The 21471-nt window shown below is 37.7% G+C and overlaps 1 protein-coding gene across 6 annotated transcripts in view; it reads left to right on the forward strand.

The window, feature by feature from the left end:
• Nucleotides 1-21471, forward strand: part of LOC104589724 (putative LRR receptor-like serine/threonine-protein kinase At1g56140) — a 109149-nt gene that overhangs the window by 31278 nt on the left and 56400 nt on the right. For all 6 annotated transcript variants that reach the window (XM_088891283.1, XM_088891286.1, XM_088891287.1 and 3 more), the window contains 12 exons: nucleotides 2002-2073; nucleotides 2772-2843; nucleotides 3405-3476; nucleotides 3597-3668; nucleotides 3806-3877; nucleotides 3958-4029; nucleotides 4115-4186; nucleotides 4343-4414; nucleotides 4522-4587; nucleotides 5138-5200; nucleotides 6601-6645; nucleotides 6814-6875. In XM_088891283.1, the coding sequence (XP_088747409.1) occupies nucleotides 2002-2073; nucleotides 2772-2843; nucleotides 3405-3476; nucleotides 3597-3668; nucleotides 3806-3877; nucleotides 3958-4029; nucleotides 4115-4186; nucleotides 4343-4414; nucleotides 4522-4587; nucleotides 5138-5200; nucleotides 6601-6645; nucleotides 6814-6875 (812 nt within the window). The remainder of the gene's footprint in view (nucleotides 1-2001; nucleotides 2074-2771; nucleotides 2844-3404; nucleotides 3477-3596; nucleotides 3669-3805; nucleotides 3878-3957; nucleotides 4030-4114; nucleotides 4187-4342; nucleotides 4415-4521; nucleotides 4588-5137; nucleotides 5201-6600; nucleotides 6646-6813; nucleotides 6876-21471) is intronic.

Consider the following 21471-nt stretch of genomic DNA (forward strand, 5'->3'; position numbering starts at 1 on the left):
GTGAGTGTGGTGAGTCAATACATGCATGCCCCATGAGTCCAACATTGGGAGACTGTTGATAGGATTCTTGCTTATCTGAAGGGACACCCAAGCAGAGGCATACTATTTGCTGACTATGGACAGTTGAAGCTAGAGGCTTATACAGATGCTGATTGGGCAGGATGCCTTGATGACAGGAGATTTACATCAGGAGTCTGCACTCTTGTTGGGGGTAATCTAGTCTCGTGGAAAAGTAAGAAATAGACAGTTGTGGCAAGATCAAGTGCAGAAGCTGAATACAGAGCCATGGCACGTGGAGTTTCAGAGCTTCTCTGGATCCCCTCCTTGTTAGGAGAGATTGGTGTTGAGGCAGAAGAGCCTATGATTCTGTACTGTGATAATCAGGCAGCAATTAACATTGCCCACAACCCAGTTCAGCATGACAGGACAAAGCACATTGAAGTGGATAGACATTTCATAAGAGAAAGAGTGACTTTAGGGGAAGTTTGTCTTCCATACATTGCTTTTGATTTGCAGTTTGCTGATGTTCTCATAAAAGGTGTTGCAAGGAACAAACTGGAGCATGATTTACGCAAGTTGGGAATGTGTGACATTTACTTCAACTTGAGGGGGAGTGTTGAGTTGGGCCGATTTCAAGTTATTGGGCCCAGTCATTTATTTTTGATTTTTAAGTTGTTAAGTTAGGAAGTTATTGGGCTTTAGGCCCATTAGTTTATGTTTTTAAGTTGTGACTGGTCAGCTACTTAAAGTAGCCGCCCTACTAAGGGTATTTTTGTAATCTTTCATTATTTTATTTTAAGTATATAATTCAAAGAGGGGTTGGTGGCCAGATCTATTCAATTCTGGCGACATCCCACTCTCTTTTCTTCTCCTTTCTTCTTCTCTACTACTGAAACCTTTCAACTTCTTCTCTTTTCTTCACAAGGCATTCATCTAAAACTGTAATCAGCAACTTCTACTCTTTTCAAAGTTTGTATGATTCTTTTATTCAATATTTTAGAGAAGGGAATGGTGTGGAAGATATACTAGCTAAACTTTCTTGTGATCACGAGGCCAATAAACTATTCGAAAGCATTGGGGATGTGCCTTCCCAAATAAACCAAGCAATTATCCTTGATGGCCTTGGCATTCCTTATATTTAACGGACATAATTATCTTGTTTTGTTTTTCTTTTTAATGAAATTTCAGACTTGTCTTGTTATAATATGAACTGGAATTTCATCTTGTATAGAATCTCTTTGGATTATTACTAATAAAATTTATGGTGGCTACCCTCCATTGGGTAGGGATGTGCTACCAACAAAACACTACCAACCCTGTCCCAACTGGCCACTGCAGCCTCACATTGGGAACATCTTCCTTGTCATTCATGGGAACATCTCCCGATGTATGGCTGCAATGGCTGGTTAGGATGCTGTTGGCACCGTGTGTTGGTAGCTGATCCCAACTACCCTGGGGCTTAAAACTATAAAAAGTTAAAAAGAAAGACCCATATCAACAGAGGAGATAATTGCAATCTCACATAGAATTGAAGGTCACAAATACTAGATGTTTCAGGACCTCCCTTTTTCTATTAGATGAGGTTTTTGGAGAGAGTGGGGCAAACAGATATTTGAAGATAAAGTATGACCAAGATGTAAACTAGCTTCTAACATAGGATCATGGTTGTTGATTGGGCACTATCACATTCAGAGTTTAAAAAATTGAGGAAGGATTTTGGTCTAACTTATGGGCATCTTAGAATGTATAACATGGGAACATAATGTTGGATGGGAGTTGCTTTGCTTTTTCTAGTTAGTAATAATGCATTTCATTATGGTGAAAACTCTTCACAAAATTTGTAACCTCTTTTCCTTTTAATTTAATGAAAATACTACTTAGTATAAAACATTCTTTTATATATTAACGGTTATCTTGGACAAGCTTATGAAATAATTATAACTGATACTCCGTTTGTTATATACCATTTTCTATTTTAATATTTACTTTTCATTATCCTAGGTCACTTGCAATCAATGCGTTATCTGGAAGCATTCCCAAGGCGATCGGAAACCTCAAGGACCTGATTTCTCTGTAAGTTATCCCCATATATATATTTTTTTTCTGTATCTACGTGTTTGTTTTCTAAAACTAAAAATGAAAAAACAATTGAAGTTGATAACCTAGGAATAGGAAAGTTCCCAATTTGACTACAGCTGCAACTTGAATGCATGGTGCTGGATTTAGGAGCAACCAGGGTGAACTCAATGACCTCAAACTTTGGTTCTACCTAAGGTCAAATCCCAAATAGGCCAATTCAAGCCCAGCATGAACCACATACAACATTAATCAGGCTGGATTTGGGTGGGATTAGTTGGGTTTGGTTGGGTTGGTTGTGCATGAAATTTCTTTTCCTCATGTTTTGCACTTCTTCCAGTCATGAAAGATCTAGTCTTTTTTAGAAACAAAATAAAAGAAAAATACATAAAGATTTCATTACATAAAACATATAAATATAATGTACATAGCTTCAAAAAGATCCATATACATAACATGCATAATGTATATCTGTGTTTGTACACATTTGTGTATGGGTTTGGATCTTGGTTGATTATATAGTTTAGATGTACATGCTAGTGTAAATATGTAGTGTACACTTATTTATATAACATGCACAATATCAGGTTGAGTTGGGTGGGATCATATGCCATGCTAAAAAGTACAGATGAATAAAAGAGCTTAGATTTATTGGTAAATGAGATGATTATATGCTAACATTGTGTTTTGTATAGGTCTTTTAGCTCAAATAATTTCTCTGGAGCACTTCCTTCTCAACTTGGGAATCTAGTCAAACTTGAAGAATTGTAAGTATTAATCATGTGCATGTACATATGTTGTATTCTTGAGAAAGAGAAATATGAATCTGATTTCCTACTGTGAGGTTTTTCAATGAGTCTAGCATTATGTATCTCGGATCTCTCTTGAGGGTACTAATGTGCTTGAGGCCTGTACTCAGGAATTCAGGCTTTGCCAAGCCAACTGTTGTACCAATTTAAATCCTTGAGGAAATTGTCTTAACCCACTTGTTAAATGGCAATAATGGTAAAATTTGGCATGCATATACTTGGTTGGGCTTAAACTTTGTTGGTGAATAGCCTAACAAAACTTGCTGCTGGTTGTTTTGTTTATAGCCTTTGTATTTCATGTGAGTATGTCTCAAGCATGAGCATACTTATCAATGATAGTTAAGAAGTATCAGCTGTTTTTCCAATCACAATTATGCATTAAAATATGCATTGCATTTTTTATATCTCCAAATTCCACTACAGTATTCAATAAGAAGATTAAGGAAAAAACTGACAGAATGAAAGAATGACCAAGAAAATTTGGACTTGAGTTTAATTCTTTCTTTCTCAACTTCACAGGTACATAGACAGTTCTGGAGTAAGTGGAGAGATCCCTACGTCATTTGGTAGCCTAGTAAACATGCGGATTATGTAAGACATTGTAATTATTACTAGCTTATTTAATTAATAGTGTTTTGTTTTCCTTGAATGAGTGGTGACATACCTTTTGATGCATGATTGTTTTTGTTGGAAAACCTTTTTCTATGTCAGGTGGGCTTCAGATAATAATTTTACAGGAAAGATACCTGACTTCATTGGGAACTGGACGAAGCTTACTGAATTGTAATCTAAGATGATTTTGTCTTTGGATACATCTTTGTACTGTTTATAGGGTATTAGTAGTATACGTTCCTTTACCTCATATGCTTCTTTTATTTACATTGAACTGCATTTCACTGATAACGTTAATCTTTTTGCAGGAGATTTCAAGGGAATTCTTTTCAAGGTCCAATACCGGCTAGCTTTTCTAACTTGACTTTATTAACAGATCTGTGAGTGTTTTAGTCATTCTAAAATCCGGCTGCTTCTTACACATGATTTAGTTTACTAACTGTGTGATACTATTATATAGGAGAATAAGTGAATTATCTAATGTCAGTTCTACGTTGGATTTCATTAAAGATATGAAGGCTTTAACCACATTGTAAGAAATTCTCCTAATCCATGCAATATATACTTATTTATTTAATGCATGTTTCGTAACTGACATTAACACTTATTCTATAAAGAGTTTTGAGAAACAATATGATATCTGGTACCATCCCATCAAACATCGGAGAGTATGAAAAGTTGCAACGATTGTAAGTAATTACTTTCTCCATAATGATACATATTCTTGTTAATAATCTTACAGCAATCATTCCTGTTAAGAGAGAAAGGAGAAATGAAGAAATAAAAGAAGGGAAGTAACATTGGTGAATCATGTTCTAATTTCAGTTTTTTGAGTTGATATGCAGGGATTTAAGTTTCAACAATCTAACTGGCCAGATTCCAAGCTCTCTATTCAATTTGAGTTCTCTCTCTCACTTGTAGGGTTATCTCTTCCCTCACTTATATGTAAGAGGGAGGCTTTCCCTAGCCCTTGTTGGAGATTACTTTTTCCCTAAACTTAGCATTTGATTATTGCAATGAACAGGTTTCTCGGGAACAATAGTTTATTTGGTGCTCTTCCTTCTCAAAAGAGTTCAAGTCTTCTCAATATGTATGTTCTTATGGCCAATGGCATTTAACTTTGTAGAATGATTTGGGCACTTCCCACTTTTGGCATATAGGAAAGCCTCTTATCATTAGTTCAAACATATGGTGTTTAAAAGACATAATAAAAAGGAAAGAGCCCTATAATGAATTTTATCATTATAAACTTCTTTATCTTTTCACCAGGGATACACCCATGTTTTGGAAAATGGTATTAATGCCAACTAGTTTCTTTGGTGAAGTTTACCTAGTCAAATGACTTGTATACTTTTATACCAATTAGTTTCTTTGGTAAAATTTACCTAGTCAAATGACCTGTATACTTTAATACTAAATATGCAAAACTATAAATCTAACTACTACTTTCACTTATTGTGTTACACTGCCTTGATCCGGAAATTCTCCTTTAGTGAAAACCATCAAATGATGCATTAGGGTTTCTGCACTTAAAGCACTTGCTATTTGATTAAGCCTATATAATGTCATTATTTTGAAGAAGCTGTACTTGTTTTGCTTAAATGTGTTCTAATTATTATTATTATTATTTTTGGTAACAGTGATTTGTCATATAACCAACTCTCAGGAAGCTTTCCTTCATGGGTGACATCAGACCTACAACTGTATGTATGAAGAAGCTCAAGAATATCCTTTTACTATTTAAATTTAAGTAAAATATATTGTGTTATTAGATGTTGTTTTACAGGTTTAGCACTAGAATCCTCTTTTTTCTCTTATAATGAGGTAGAATATATTTTAGAAGCTTGCAATGGATGCTAATAGTTTTACTATTAATTTGGTGGAAGATGACACAATACAAGTAATTTTAGTTAAAAGGTACCTGATGTTGGTTTAATCAACTTAGTTAAACAGAATTGCACAGATGATGGGCTGAATGGGCCTTAGTTTCTTTCTTTTATTTAGTTTTGTTTATGTTTTATGTTTATGAGTAGTGGGCCTTAGTTATGGGCCTGTTTTCTTATTTTTAATTATTGTTTCAGTGCTGGCCTCCCTAACTAAGGGTAGTCATGTAATTGTGTTCACATTACAAATAAAGAATAAAAGATTACTTTGGGGGACTGGAGAGATGTTCAAATTATTCTCTTCCTTTTTTCCTTTCTTCCATTTCTTCCTCCATTGTTTCTCTCTCTTCCATCTTCTTCAATCTTCTTCTTCTCTTCTATTTTCTATTTTGTTTCAGATTGGCAGGCATATAGTTGTCAAATTACTCTCGACAAGACCCCCCCTTTCAACTAATGTTGGTCTTCTCTTAATTCTTGATAGAATTGCTGAGATTTGTCTTATTTCTGAAATGGTGTTTCTTTTTGTTTTGTGGCTTTACATTTCTGTAATCAAGAGGGGGTGACATCTTGTCACCTAGTTATGATGTACTATTTTTCCTTTTAGCAATAAAATTTCTTTTTATTTATCTTAAAAAAAATCAGTTAAAAGAAATAAAAGATGGTTAACAGGCCCATGTGGACAAGGCCCATTAACACTAACATAACAAATAAGAGAAAAAGAAACAAAGTAAAGCACTAGGGCCCATCTGGACCAGTTTCTCTACGAGAAGAAAAGAAGAGGAAACAGAAGAGAGGTTACGGGACAAGAGGGTGTGTTACTGTTAACCCCCAAAACATTTCATTTTATACTAAAGAAAATAATTACATTAATGTCCATATATGGATGCCCAAAATACAATTATGTTTTAGTGCTAGCCGCCCTACTAAGGGTATTCATGTAATTGTCCTCACATTACAATTAAAGAATAAAAGATAATTATGGGGGACGAGAGAGATTTTCGAATTATTCTCTTCCTTCTTCCCTTTCTTCCATTTTCTTCTTCCTCCATTGTTTTTCTCTCTTCCATCTTCTTCTCTTCTATTTTCTATTTTATTTCAGATTATTACAGATGGGATCTACAACTAGAATCTATTCCAAAATCCTTATTCTTTCTTTTTTGTTAGTAGTATGAGTGATACCATTGATGTTAATGCAATTTCCTTTGTTTTGAAATGTGTAGGAATTTGGTGGCAAACAACTTTATATTTGATAGTTCAAATATCAGGTGAGATTATGTTGTATTCATACAAAATCTAAAACCATTGCCTAAACAGTGGCATGGTTTCTAAAAAAAAATTCCACCTTATCTTGTACTATATCCCTTCCACTTTTATTCTTCTAGGATATCTTTTGTGTTTACTACCAAAGATTATAACACTATCATTGTACACAGCATTTTTCCAATGCTAAATTGTCTTCAGCGAAATTTCCCATGCAATAGAGCGTCTCCACGCTGTAAGTCACACTCCTCTCTCTCCCCCTCCCCCACCTCTCTCTCATAATAGCTTACTTGTGTCAGTTTATAATTATTTCTTCTTTTGTATATTAAACTTTATATGCTATAATATCTTCCCTTTCAGATTTAGGACATTTACTTAAATAAGCTTGTAAAAACTTGCATATTATATAAGATAGTCTCCTAACCAAGTCAAATGTAGAGGCCCTCTAGATGCCATGTAGGAACCCTATTACTGATTTTACTAAGATACTTGGAAAATCTAAATAAATCAAGGAAAATTTCAAAAAATATGGATTTGTTAAAACCATGGTTTGCAATACCAGTGAGATTATATCAGTGAGATTTGATGAATCCCCCTCAAAATCTTCCCATTTTTCTAGGGGCAAGGGCAATACATAATTTTCCAAGAATCTTTTTCCCTAATATCTCTGACATATTGCTGATATGTTGGCAGTGTTTCAAATTTCATTAACAAAACTATGCATTTAAGACTTAAAATTTTAGAATATTATTTTTTGTTAGGAATTTTAAAATATTATTAAAATCTTTCCAATATTTTATTTAGAATCATTATAATTTTTCAAAGGAGAAATGGAGATTTGGTGATTAGATAATTGGTTTACTATTCTGATATGATTCACTTACCAAGTCTTTATAATTCAAAAGAAAAAGTAAAAAGAGGCCTAAAACTACAAAAAATGATTATCTAATCAAAATGTATACTAACAAAAAAGAAAAAAAAATCAAAATAGAAAGTAAATGTCATATGTAATGAAGAGAAGATGAATATGTGATTAAAAGGGAGACAGAGAGAAAGATACCTATTTAAGTTTCTTAATCTTCTCTTATTTAATTTATATAGTTGTTTGCTATGGTTTTCTTGATTTTTTAGATTTTCCAAATATCTTAGTGAGATTAATAAAATACCCTTGAAATTTCCCATCTTTACATGGCAAACTCTCCATCATATAAAAAATTATGAACCATGGTTAAAACTTCATAGAATTGGTAGGAAAAGTGTAATTGCACATTTAAGGTTAAAAAAAACTAGATCAAACAACTGTATATATCAAATAAGAGAAGATTAAGAGACTTAATAGTTTCTCCCTTTATCTTTCTTTTAGTCTTTTAGCCATCTTCTCTTCTTTACTTTTGTCATATAATTGCCACCTTGACTTCTGTCTCTTGTGACAATATGTTTTAATTAGATTGAGTGTCTTCTTATGTGTTTGTGTGCCTTCTTTTTCATTTGTATTATAGTGATTTACTAAGTGAGTCATATAAATATTGAAGTCAAAAGTCCAATAATTGAATCCCCCATTTGTTATATTAGGAAAATAATTTCACAAAAAATTTGATGTTTTTAATGAAATATCAGAAAGTTTCAACGATACAATAGAAATTTAAATCTTTATTGTATAGTTTTGGGGACCCAATCCAACGGTATGAGTGTCATGTGGGGCTATGGGAGTTGCTTCCTAGTTTTTCCAAAAAAGAAAAGAAAAAGAAAGAGGGATTTTTTTTTTTAAAATCAATTTGGTCTAAAAATGGGGAAATTTTTGTAAAACTAATTATATGACTTCAAAAATTAATTGCTAATCAGACTAGATTAGGACTATGTTATGAGAATGGAAAGGGTTAGGCACCCATTTTCAAAAAATAAAAGTAAAATTTTCAAAAAGAGAAGGCTCAATTATCAACTTTGATTAAGTGTCCTCATTTTTCCTCTCAACCTCCTTAAGCAGATTTTTTGCCAATGGTGAGAGAAAATTCTTCATACAACTTGCAATCAACCAACTTATTCTACATCCCTATAATTAAAATTATAAAATCATTATTTTTTGTGGGGATTAAGAATGTAAGACCCTAACATGGACTTATTTGGACTTGCCTCAAGGGGCTTTGTACAAAGATGGCTCATAGAATCAGGAATGCAAAATGTTTAACAACACATTAGCTATTTGAAATAATGCAATTGGGAAGAAAGTATGGGGATTGAATATTTTTTTACATGCTTGAATATGTTTTATTTTATTTTTAAATTTTTATTGTGAATATGTTTTACATGTTATATTTATGTTTTTAATTTGAGATAATAGGCTTTTTAAAGCATTTATTTTAAAATTTAAGTATATTTTTAATTAATATTCTTAACATTTTGCTTTTTTCTTCATTTTGCACCTTGCTTCGAAAAGGCGCGTGCCTTGCCTTACGCCTTGCACCTAAGGTGCAAAATGCCTCGTGCACCTTTAGAATATTCCCTTTGTCATACCATTTCACACTTAAATTAGGTCCTAACACCTTTCCCTGTTTTTCTGAAGGGAAGGGAGATCCATCATATGGATGGCCGAACCATGCAGGGTGGCTGAGCGAAATTTCAAAAATTTCTTTTCTCCCTTACGGGAATCGTATTCCCGGTTTTAGAAAAATTTCATTTTTTAAGGATCGTTCTTGAAACAAATCGGACCAGATCTGAAACCAAAAGAAAGGGAGAGCAATACCTGATACGGAACCCACATGTGTAGCTCCCAACGTAGGTGTTCACGCCTAAAGAGGGTACCAAAACCCACTTCCACTGAAGATGGCGTAGCTTGAGATGAATAGGTTCAGCAATGTAGTTCTTCAGCAAGAACTGCAATCCAACGGCTTGGATCAAGCAAGGAGTGTGAGCACGAAATCCGATATGATTTTCTTGCAAAATCAGAGGTAGTAACTGATCTCTATCAGTCCAAAAACTAGAGATCGAATTAGGGTTTTGGCGGCAAGAACAAAGGGAGAGAACTAAGAGCAGAAAAGGTTAAGACTGAAGTAGTTCGCCCCCTCTATTTTATAAGCCTTAAAGATCAGCTTCTCCTAATCCAATTAAGAGCTTCCTAATCCAAATCTTTATTTGGATCTGGACTCCTTAAGTGGATAAGAGTTATCCCCTTATCCCATTATCTAAGCCCATATCCATACCCAAATTCGCCTAAATTAATCCAGTTAATTATGGGCCTTAGGCCCATTAAGCTAGCAGGCTCACTTTTCGTTTTAATTGCTGGCTAACTTGGCTCTCTTTGTATGGCGTGGGACCCTAACATTGATCTCACAAAAGCCATATGGGTTCAGCCTAGCTTTTGTGACAAAGCTTGGCCGAATTCACTGCTAAACACAGTGAACCCCTGAGTCCATTAGTACGGGCTCTTAATGGGCCCAATACTTACACTAAATGGTCCTTGAGTCTAACCATTTTATGAAGGCCCAAGGACTATGTTCTTAAGTGAGATTAGTCCATCAGGTATAAAAGCCCTAAATGGTCTTACACTTAACATCTTTTTCCTTAATGATCAAACACTGTTCGACAAGAGAGGACGTCTCCCTCAACTGCATGGTACAGTGTTGCACTTTATGCTCAGATGGATCCCGGGAATTAAAACCTTTTGCAAACCTTTTCATAAAACACAATATATATATTTTTTCATATAAATATATTTTGCAAAACAAATCTCAAACACGGTTGAAATCGACTGTCGACAGTTTTGGTTTCCATTAGAGAGAATGCAGTCCTCGATCATTCACTTTGTTCGACAAAGGGGCTGATTCTGTCACTATGATCACCCACTCAAGTGAATTCTCAAACCGCCCCAACATACCCAGGTTTTGACCCCCGAAGGATCTCATTGATTGGCATATCAAAGATAACTTAACCCGACACCTAGTGCAGTACCATAATCGAGTCTAGGGGTTAGGTGTAACTTTCTAGTTTTGCCCATCAGTCTCCAAGGTCCAGGGCATAACTGGAAATTGGTCCGGATTCAGTGTTTCAAACAAACACACACTACATGTGCTTCGGGTCTAACCTTGGCAGTTAAGACAAGCTACCTAACCTACTTGGCAGAACATTAGTGTCAGCCTTGGCAGGATAAACCTCCCCAGGTCTATCCAACGGCTGAGAACATTCTAAACTAACACGAGTCTCATAAGTATCCAGTTTAAGGGTAATTACATAGAAACACACCAAATATAACATGAATCAATTATGTACTTTTAATCATTTACAATAAATGTTTAATGTTCATCAATCTGATTGGAGCTAAGGGCATACACTGTCTAACAGCTCCCACTTGTACTTAGGTCCAGTCGGGTACAAGCTGGAGTCCCATACTGTTCACGTGTCCTCAAACACTTTCTGTGTCAATGGCTTTGCCAATGGGTCTGTTACATTCTTCGCTGATGTTACCTTCTGAATCTGGACATCCCCTCTACCAATAATCTCCCGCAGTACATGGTACTTCCTTTCTATGTGCTTCGACTTCGAGTGGGCTCGGGGCTCCTTAGCCTGAGCAATGGCTCTACTGTTGTCACACAACAGTGGAATGGGTGATGTGCTGGATGAAACTACTCCTAATTCTTGAATGAACTTCTTCATCCATACTGCTTCCTTGGCAGCTTCACTTGTTTTAATGTAGTCAGCCTCAGTTGTGGAATCTGCTGTGGACCCTTGTTTGTTACTTTTCCAACTAATAGCACAGGACCCCATTGTAAAGATGTAACTAGATGTAGACTTTCTATCATCTGGGTCTAACTGAAAGTCGGCATTGGTGTACCCTAGGATCTATAGTGAAATACCATCGAATACTAGACAAAATTCTTTTGTCCTCCAAAGGTATTTGAGTATATTCTTTACAGCTGTCCAGTGCTTCTGTCCTTGGTTTGACTGGTATCTACTTACCACACTCACAGCCTGGGCAATGTCTGGCTGAGTGCACAACATGGCATACATGATGCTCCCTACGGCTGGGGCATAGGGAACTTCTCTCATGCCCTCAATCTCCTCAGGAGTCTTGGGAGACATACCCTTGGAGAGAGTGACTCCGTGTCTGAAAGGGACAAATCCCTTTTTGGAGTTCTCCATATGGATTTAAGCATGGTCACTGATGAAAAGGTTTCCTCATAATCGATTCCCTCTTTCTAAGTGTACCCCTTCTCTACAAGATGAGCTTTATAGGTCTCAATTTTTCCATCAGGGCCCTTCTTCCTCTTGTAGATCCATTTGCAACCAATTGCTTTCACCCTAGGGGGTGGGTCTACGAGAGTCCAGACCTTATTGGTTTCCATCGAGTCCATCTCAGCTTTCATGGCATCTTCCCACTTCAAGGAATCTATATCCAACATAGCTTCCGTATAAGTCATGGGATCTTCCTCACGGATCGTGGCTTCCATCAAGTAACTTTATTGATCATAGCCGTAAAGAACTAGAGGTCTAGAAGCCCTAGTAGATTTTCAAGGTTGGGTGTTATCTGGAACTTGTGGGACATCTCCCACTACTGTTGGGCTCTCCTCATCAGGAAATTGTTCTTGATGAGGATTATCCAGAATGTAATTTTCTTCCAAGAAATAGACATTTCAACTGCAAAACACCTTTTGCTCTCTTGGGTTATAGAATAAGTATCCTATAGAGCTTTTGGGGTAACCTACAAATAGACGACTGGTCTTGGATTCCAATTTGTCAGCACTTGTTCTTTTAACATGTGCCGGACAACCCCAAATCTTTAAGTGTCCTACACTTGGTTTCTTACAGGTCCAAAACTCATAGGGATCTTAGGAACGGATTTGGTTGGAACCCTGTTCAACACGTATATCGCAGTCTCCAATGTGTATCTCCAAAAGGATATATGTATCTCTGAGTGGACAAGAAGTGAGTAGACCATATCTAATAAAGTTTGGTTTTTCCTCTCTGATACACCGTTTAATTGTGGTGTAGCAGGAGTGAAAGAATGGTAGGATCCATCTAATGGACGCCATGAAGGTTGCGGAATGGGTGGGTGAATTTCAAAAATTTTCCTACCTTCTCTCAACTGGGAATCATATTCCCTAAATTTAGAATATAATATTCAAGGATCCTACTTGAACCATAATCAAATCAGATCTGTACCAAAAGACAAATGGGAGGAATATACCTGATCCGGAGAAGCACTATCTCCCAAAGTTGGTGTTCACGCCCAAAGAATGCTCCAAGATCCGTTCTTGCTGAAGATGACACAGCTGTCGATGGAACAGAACCAGCAGGGTGCGTCCTACACACTGATCCTTCACAAGAATCCTCTGGAAGTATTGAACACTGAATCTTTTTCAGTTTTTCTTGCAAGACTGATGTCAAGAACAGAATTCTTGACTTTATTTTCTGCAAAGATCTAATCTTGCAATGGTAGATGGCGGCGGCAGGAGGAGATCTCCAAAAACGAAAAGGGCTGAACTGCTTTTCTCTTTTTCTGGAGAGTATGAGATGTGATCTCAATTCGCAGGAACCTTTCTTGCAATTTTTCTTGGTTCGAAATCTGTTGTATTTCTCTCTCAATTGGTTAGGGTTTCTCCTCCTTTCTTCTTGATTAAGAAAACCTCCTAAATCAGGAGTCATCCCAATCCAAATCAGTATTTGGATAGGGGATTATCTTAATCCTATCTGTAGATAGAGTTAGGTTATTCCTGATCTTATCAGGAAGTTACCAGATTCAAATCTGATTTGAATTTGGTCTCTAAGAGTGGATAAGGCTAAAGGCCCAATCCTTTTACTAACTTCAATCTCAAATTCGCCCTATGGATGGGTGATCATATCAGCCCACCTCGAAATGGGCTTTTGGTCCATTAAGTGTTTAGTGTCTAATTACTTTCCAATCTGTTGCCCAGTTGGGCTTCTTTGTATGGCGTGGGACCCAAGCATTGATCTACACACCAGCCACATGGGTTTGGCCCAGCCTTTAATACAAGGCCCAGCCGAATTCATTGAAAAACTCAATGAACCCCTTGAGTCCATCATATGGACCCTATGGGCCCAACACTTACATTAAGTGGTCCCTGGGCCAAGCCATCTTAAAAAAACCCAGGGACTGTGGGCAGGTGCAAGATTAGCCCATCAGGTATTATCCTAAATGGTCTTACACTTAACCTCTCAGCCCTTAATGATCAAGCACTGCCCGACAAGAGAGGACCTCTCCCTCGGCTGCAAGGAACAGTGCTGCACTCCCCTCTCACATGGATCCCGGGAATTAAAACCATTTGCAAACATTTTGAAACCGTACATATAAATATAAGTATGTTAATTTTGCAAAAACAAAATTCCAACAATTGAAATCAACTGCCGGCAGTTTGGTTTCCATCAGAGAGAGTGCATTCCCGATCATTACCCTTTGTCCGACAAAGTGGCTGATTCTGTCACTATGATCACCCACTCAGATGAATTCTCAAACTGCCCCAACATACCCAGGTTTTGATCCCCGCTAAGGATCTCACTGATTGGCATATCAAAGGCAGCCTGATCCAGCACCTAGTGAAGTGTCATAATCGAGTCTAGGGGTCAGGTGTAACTTTCCAGTTTTGCCCATCTATCTCCAAGGTCCAGGGCAAGACTGTTGGTCCGGTTCAAGGATTCAAGTAATCCCATACTGCATGTGCCTCGGGTCTTACCCTGGTGGCTGAGACAGGCCATCCCAACACTTGGTGGCACACCAGCATCAGCCTTGGCAGGATAAATCTCCCCAGACTTATCGAATGGTTGTGAACATTTAAAACTAACATGAATCTCTATAAATGTCCAGTTTTAGGGTTTTACACAGAATTAAACCAAACAACATGAATCAAACATGCACTTTATTTATTTCCACTAAATAACAAAAGTACATCAAATCAGATTGAAGCTAAGGGAAATTAATTGGAGAATCCCACTGATATAGAAATTAGTTTTTTAGGAAAAGTTAGTTTCCTATTTTATCACCCTGTAAATTAGCTCTGTAATTCTATATAAAGTTGTGTATATGCTCATTCCAAGACAATGCAATCAATTCATTTTTTCTCTCAAATTTTCACATGGTATCAGAGCTAGGTTACGACCTAATCCACACATAGCATCTCTTTGGTCATCTCTGCTGCTGGTTCAAGAACTCTCAAACAGTATTTGGGAGGTTCTTGAGTGTCCTTGATTCTTCTTCGAGATCGGCTACAGATCTAAACTCTACATTTTTGCTTCTTCTGGACTGTCGTGCCATCGGATTCATCCTTTTTTCTTGGATCTCTTTGTAGAGACATCAGATCAGTCTGAAATCTTAGATCTGGTGTTGCCCAGAGCAGATTTACTGAATCCCTTTGGTTTCATTTGGATCAGTTTTGATTTTGAGTGGTTTCGATCCACTCTTCAGTTTGGTGGAGCATTACAATTACCTTTTTTTTTTACATTGGCTGAAAGATTCTTTAGGCCTTCATCGCCAACCCTTACTAAGTTTTTTAGACCTTCATTGTCTGTTTTTCTCTCTTTCTTGAAGCCCACCCAATATGTCAAAAGCCACCGTATCAAATACCACTGCACAATCGGAAGAAGTTTCCTCACATCAAGCATCTGGCGACCTGCAAAACATTCAGGCAGCATATAGGTTGAACGGGAAAAATTATTTGAAGTGGTCTCAGTTTGTTCAAACATATTTAAAGGGAAAAGAAAGCTTAGCCATCTCTTAGGGACGGGACCGAAGGAAGGAGATCCAAGATTTGATGCATGGGACGAAGCTGACTCCATGATCATGTCATGGTTATGGAATTCAATGAACCCTGAAATCAGCGACACGTGTATGTTTTTATCCACGGCTAAAGAGATCTGGGATGCCGTCCGACAAACATATTCAAAAGCACGTGATGCAGCACAAGTGTACGAAATCAAAGTCAAGACTGGAGCAACTAAACAAGGCAGCAAGACAGTTACCGAGTATGCAAATTTACTGCAGAACCTGTGGCAAGAACTCGATCATTATCGATGCATTGAGACTAAATGTGCAGCAGATGCAGTAATCCTAAAGAGTTTTATCGAAAAAGATCGCGTTTATGACTTTCTTGCAGGACTCAATGCAGAATTTGATCAAGTTAGGGTCCAGATTCTCGGCAAAGAAGAGGTACCATCTCTAAATGAGACTTTCTCTGATTCGTGCTGAAGAAAGCCGTAGGGGGGTTATGCTTGAACCCCTTGTACTAGAAGGTTCAGCCATGACTACAAGGATGGAACAACCGAAAATACTGGAAGGAATGAAGACAAATTTGTCCTCTGCACGGGACAACAAGGAGTCTCTTTGGTGTACCTATTGCAAGAAACCAAGGCACACCAAAGAGAAGTGTTGGAAGCTGAATGGTAAACCATCGAATAGGGAATGGGGCTACCGAGGAGGACAACAGAAGAGTCGAAGTCAAGCTAACTTCACCACAAATCAGTCGAGCCAAGAAAAGCCTCCAGACAAGATCGAGTTCAATAAGGAGGAGATCGAAAAGTTAAGGGGGCTTTTGGGATCATTGGAGAAACCTAGTGGTACAGGCTCTCTTGCAATCTCAGGTAAGTTTTCTATTCCTCACGGGCTAAATGTCTCAGATGAACCTATTAGGGATTTATGGGTTATTGACTCAGGAGCCACAGATCACATGACTCACTCCTCACTACATTTTAGCACTTACACCCCCTGCCCAAGCAATCGAAAAATAGCCATTGCAGACGGTTCCCTTACTACCGTAGCTGGCCTTGGGGATATCCATATTAATCCATCACTTACACTAAAAAGTGTCCTTCATGTTCCAAAATTGTCCACTAACCTGATATCCATCCAAAAACTCACCCATAACATGAACTGTAATGTGCTTTTCTATCCTTCTTACTATATATTTCAGGACCAGGATTTGGGGAAGAGGATTGGACTTGCTAAGGAGAAGAATGGACTCTACTATCTTGAAGAATCATGCAAATCAATCATTGTCCAGGATAAGTTATCTCTGTCATTCCTTTCATCATCCAACAAAGACACCATTTGGCTTCATCACTTTAGACTAGGACATCCATCTTTTGGAATTCTGAAAACTATGTTTCCCTCCTTGTTTAAAGGATTGAGTGTTGAATATTTTCATTGTGATGTGTGTGAATTTGCAAAACACAAGCGTGTGCCCTTTCCAATCAGTAACAATAGAAGTTCAGTCCCATTCTTTTTGATCCATAGTGATATATGGGGACCCTCTACAGTTCCAAATGTGTCTGGCTCACGATGGTTCGTCTCTTTTATTGATGATTGCACTAGGGTCTCTTGGATCTTTCTTCTTAAATCTAAATCAGATGTAAGTAGTGTACTCCCAAATTTCCATAACATGATCCAAAATCAGTTTGGGGTCAGAATCAAAAGATTTAGATCGGATAATGCACGGGATTATTTCAACCAAACTTTATCCCCATATTTTCAGAAAGAAGGGATTATTCATGAATCCTTCTGTATTAATACTACACAACAAAACGGAGTAGCAGAAAGGAAGAATGGTCATCTACTAGCTGCAACCCGAGCCTTACTTTTCCACCAGCATGTTCCAAAAACCTATTAGGGGGAAGCTTTTCTTACAGCCGCATACATTATAAATCGATTACCTTCGAGGGTGTTGGGATTTAAAACACTAATGGAAACACTTTCTCAATTTTATCCCGATCTACGTACAACAAATAATCTCACCCCAAGAATCTTTGGATGCACTGCTTTTGTCCATGTTCATACCCATAATAGAGGGAAGTTAGATCCAAGAGCCATCAAGTGTATTTTTGTGGGTTATTCGTCCACCCAAAAGGGTTATAAGTGTTACCACCCACCTACTAAAAAATTCTCTGTCTCTATTGATGTCACTTTTGAAGAAAAAACACCATATTTCACTCAACCTTATCTTCAGGGGGAGTCTTTGTCATTCATTGAAGATAAGGACAGAGAATTGTTCCCGCTTGGTCTACCTACAGGTTCTCAACACCCAAACTCAGCATCTATACCAGTTCAACCCGTATCTGCACCTATCGAACCACCTCAAACCAAACCAACTTCTTCACCCATTCATACTAGACCCATGACAGAGAATGATGAATTTTGTGACTCTATGAGATTGCAGGTATATTCAAGAAGAAGAAACCAGGATCCTAATCTTGTGCAGGTTCAAGATTCAACTCCTAATCCTGAGAATGAGGTAAATACAGTTCCGGAAATTTCTTCTGAATTAGCATCTAACCAAGATCTTCCTATTGCTCTTAGGAAAGGCACAAGAGAATGCACTAAACATCCCTTATATCCCTTAGAAAATTTTGTGTCCTTTAAAAAATTCTCACCATCACATAGGAGTTTCCTAGTTAGTCTAAACACCATTCATATTCCTAATACTTTATTTGAGGCATTATCTGATGAGAAATGGAAAGATGCTATGAGAGAAGAGATGCAGGCTCTAGATAAGAATCAAACATGGGAAATTGTTGACCTACCACCAGGAAAGAAACCCGTGGGCTGCAAGTGGGTTTTCATAGTAAAGTACAAGTCAGACGGCTCTCTAGAAAGATACAAGGCAAGACTCGTGGCAAAAGGATATACACAAACCTATGGTGTTGACTATCAGGAGACATTCGCTCTAGTGGCTAAGATGAATACGGTAAGAATTTTGTTGTCACTAGCAGCTAACTTCGACTGGTACTTGGAGCAATTTGATGTAAAGAATGCTTTTCTTCACGGTAATTTAGAGGAGGAGATATACATGGATATTCCTCCGGGCTTCAAAGGAAATCTAAAAGGAAATAAAGTTTGCAGGTTGAAGAAAGCACTATATGGTCTCAAGCAATCACCTAGGGCGTGGTTTGGAAGATTTACTAAAGTTATGCTTGCCATCGGATACAAACAAAGTCAGGGAGATCATACACTCTTTATAAAGCATTCGGATGCAGGGGGAGTCACGGCTCTTCTGGTATATGTCGATGACATAATTGTGATAGGAAATGATGAAAAGGAGAAGGAAGCCTTGAGAAGATGCCTAGTCAAAGAATTCGAAATAAAAGAACTTGGGAGATTGAAGTATTTTCTAGGGATTGAAGTAGCTCATTCCAGAGAAGGCATCTTTATCTCACAACAGAAATATGTAACAGATCTTTTAAGAGAGATAGGAAAGTTAGCATGCAAACCATCCTCCACACCGATTGAGCCAAATCACAAATTGGGAGAAGCAAATGAATATCCAGCCGTGAATAGGGAGATGTACCAAAGATTAGTAGGAAAACTTATATATCTTGCCCATACAAGGCCAGACATAGCATATGCCGTGAGCGTGGCTAGCCAGTTTATGCACAACCCGAAAGAGGTTCACCTACAGGCGATCTATAGGATACTACATTACCTAAAGGCTAATCCTGGCAAAGGAATCTTGTTTAAAAGAAATACTGGATTAACCCTAGAGGCAAACACCGATGCAGATTATGCAGGCTCTTCCATGGATAGGCGGTCCACTACAGGTTACTGTACGTTCCTTGGAGGAAATCTTGTGACATGGAGGAGTAAGAAGCAGAATGTGGTAGCTAGATCAAGTGCGGAGGCAGAATTCAGGGCAATGGCTCAGGGAGTATGTGAATTACTATGGCTCAAGATAATTTTGGAAGACCTAAAGATCAGATGGGAAGGTCCAATGAGATTATTCTGTGACAACAAGTCAGCTATTAACAGTGCTCACAATCCCGTCCAACATGACAGGACAAAGCACATTGAGATAGATAGGCATTTCATAAAGGAAAAGCTGGATAGCGGATTAATTTGCACTCCATACGTCTCAACGAATGGTCAACTGGCAGATGTGCTGACAAAAGGGCTTTGCAGTGTGGCATTCCAAGGACTTATCTCCAAGCTGGGAGTGAAAGATGCATATTCACTAGCTTGAGGGGGAGTGTTGGAAAGTAGAAGATTGACTCTTTGATTGATTCTCCATAATTTTAGGTCCATCAGTTTAGGAAACTTAATTTCCTAGAATCATGGGATATCCTAGAATCATGGGATATTAATTGGAGAATCCCACTGATATAAAAATTTGTTTTTTAGGAAAAGTTAGTTTCCTATTTTATCACCCTGTAAATTAGCTCTGTAATTCTATATAAAGTTGTGTATATGCTCCTTCCAAGACAATACAATCAATTCATTTAATCTCTCAAATTTTCACACTAACTTTTAGCTTATTCATGTTATAGTTCATGATAAATTGATTGAAGGAGGGAGGCAGAGAGTTTAAGATTGCATCAGTTTTAGTGTCGTCATCTAGCCCAAAACCAAGAGCTTCCAATTTGTTAATGTAGCCTATCATTTTTAAATAGTGGTCATGGACCTGTTGGCTCTCAGTCATCTGTGTGGTCATCAACAGTTTGAGGACCTTCTGTCGGACAGAACGATTATGCTCCTCGTACATTGTCCTTAGACTATCCATGATATTCTTGGACACTTCGATCTTATCAAATTGTCTCTGTATCGGATTGTCTAAGGATACTATGATGTAACACCGGGCAAGAAAGTTCTTCTCCTCTCATTCCTGATACTCTTTCTTACGGGCTTCGGAAGCCCTGTCACTCGGATGTTTTGGTGCAGGATTTTTGGCAACCTTGTCCAATTTCTCGAACGTCAGAACCAGCATAAGGTTACGAAACTAGTCAGCATAATTAGGTCCCTTAAGCTTATTGTCATCCAAGAATTTAGCGAATTGTTTGTTTGCCATTTCTGATAAAAGGCAACATAAATTAGTCCATGACCTAAAATTGATTCATATTAACTACATAGAAATGTCTTTTATCTATGTTCCATTTCCATTTCTTCGTCTCTAAGATTTCCCTCCCATCTCAGTGACGGAGATGCAGTTATGTCTTTGGAAATGTGGGAAATCCCATAGGTGCATGGAGCCAACTGTTTCAGCTGCAAAGCCCTACCACTTTCTGTGAAGGATCTTATCCACTCATCAAATGAGCTTTCCCTTTGGCCTCTGTCAGACAAGGTTCATTGCCATTTTAGGTTAAACCTTTCTGTCTAGTAAGTGCTGACCCGTCATATCGTGGACCCCAAGGTACCATGAGAGAGTCTTCCACTTTAGGATAGGCCCCTCCCACATCGGTTTATGACGCCCCTATCATCTTATGAAGCAATCCAACAAATTGGACCAGCAAATGGATAGCCCAATTTTATGGTGCATCTCCTCATTGTCAATACAACCCATCTTCATGCTAATGACAGAAGGCCTTTAGAGAATTCATCATATGAAATTCCGTATCACTTGCACTTATATTATCTGGAGGAACAAATTAAAATGTCCCTAGATTTGATTTAGGTCATACCAAAGTGGCTCCCACTAACTTTCATAAAGTCAGATTCAAATGGGCCCAAAACGGGCTAGGGTTCAAAATGGTTCCTCTTGGGGAGGAAGCTGATGTGGGGCCCATTGAGAAGGGAGATCATCCAATGATCTGTGGACATCATGGCAATAATTTGCATTCAGCCTAGTGTGCGCAGAGAGCCACATACGAATAAACATGGGCCAAGTACTTATGGCCCATGTGCGAATCACATTCAGCACATCACAAACATTCTCATCCACAAATTGATCCAATCAATTAATTAACTTGTAAAGATCCTAATTAATTTTAAGTTAACACACAATCAGCCCATTAAGCTCATGTATTATCAAATAATAATATCTAGGTATATGGGCTAAACTGCAAAAGGCAGTTCGGCCCATATAGCAGTTATGTTGTAAACTGGGCTGATCTTTCTTTAACTTAGCAGA

The sequence above is a fragment of the Nelumbo nucifera genome, chromosome 7 (genome assembly GCF_055504915.1).
Source record: "Nelumbo nucifera cultivar China Antique chromosome 7, China Antique-T2T, whole genome shotgun sequence".
NCBI lineage: Eukaryota > Viridiplantae > Streptophyta > Magnoliopsida > Proteales > Nelumbonaceae > Nelumbo > Nelumbo nucifera.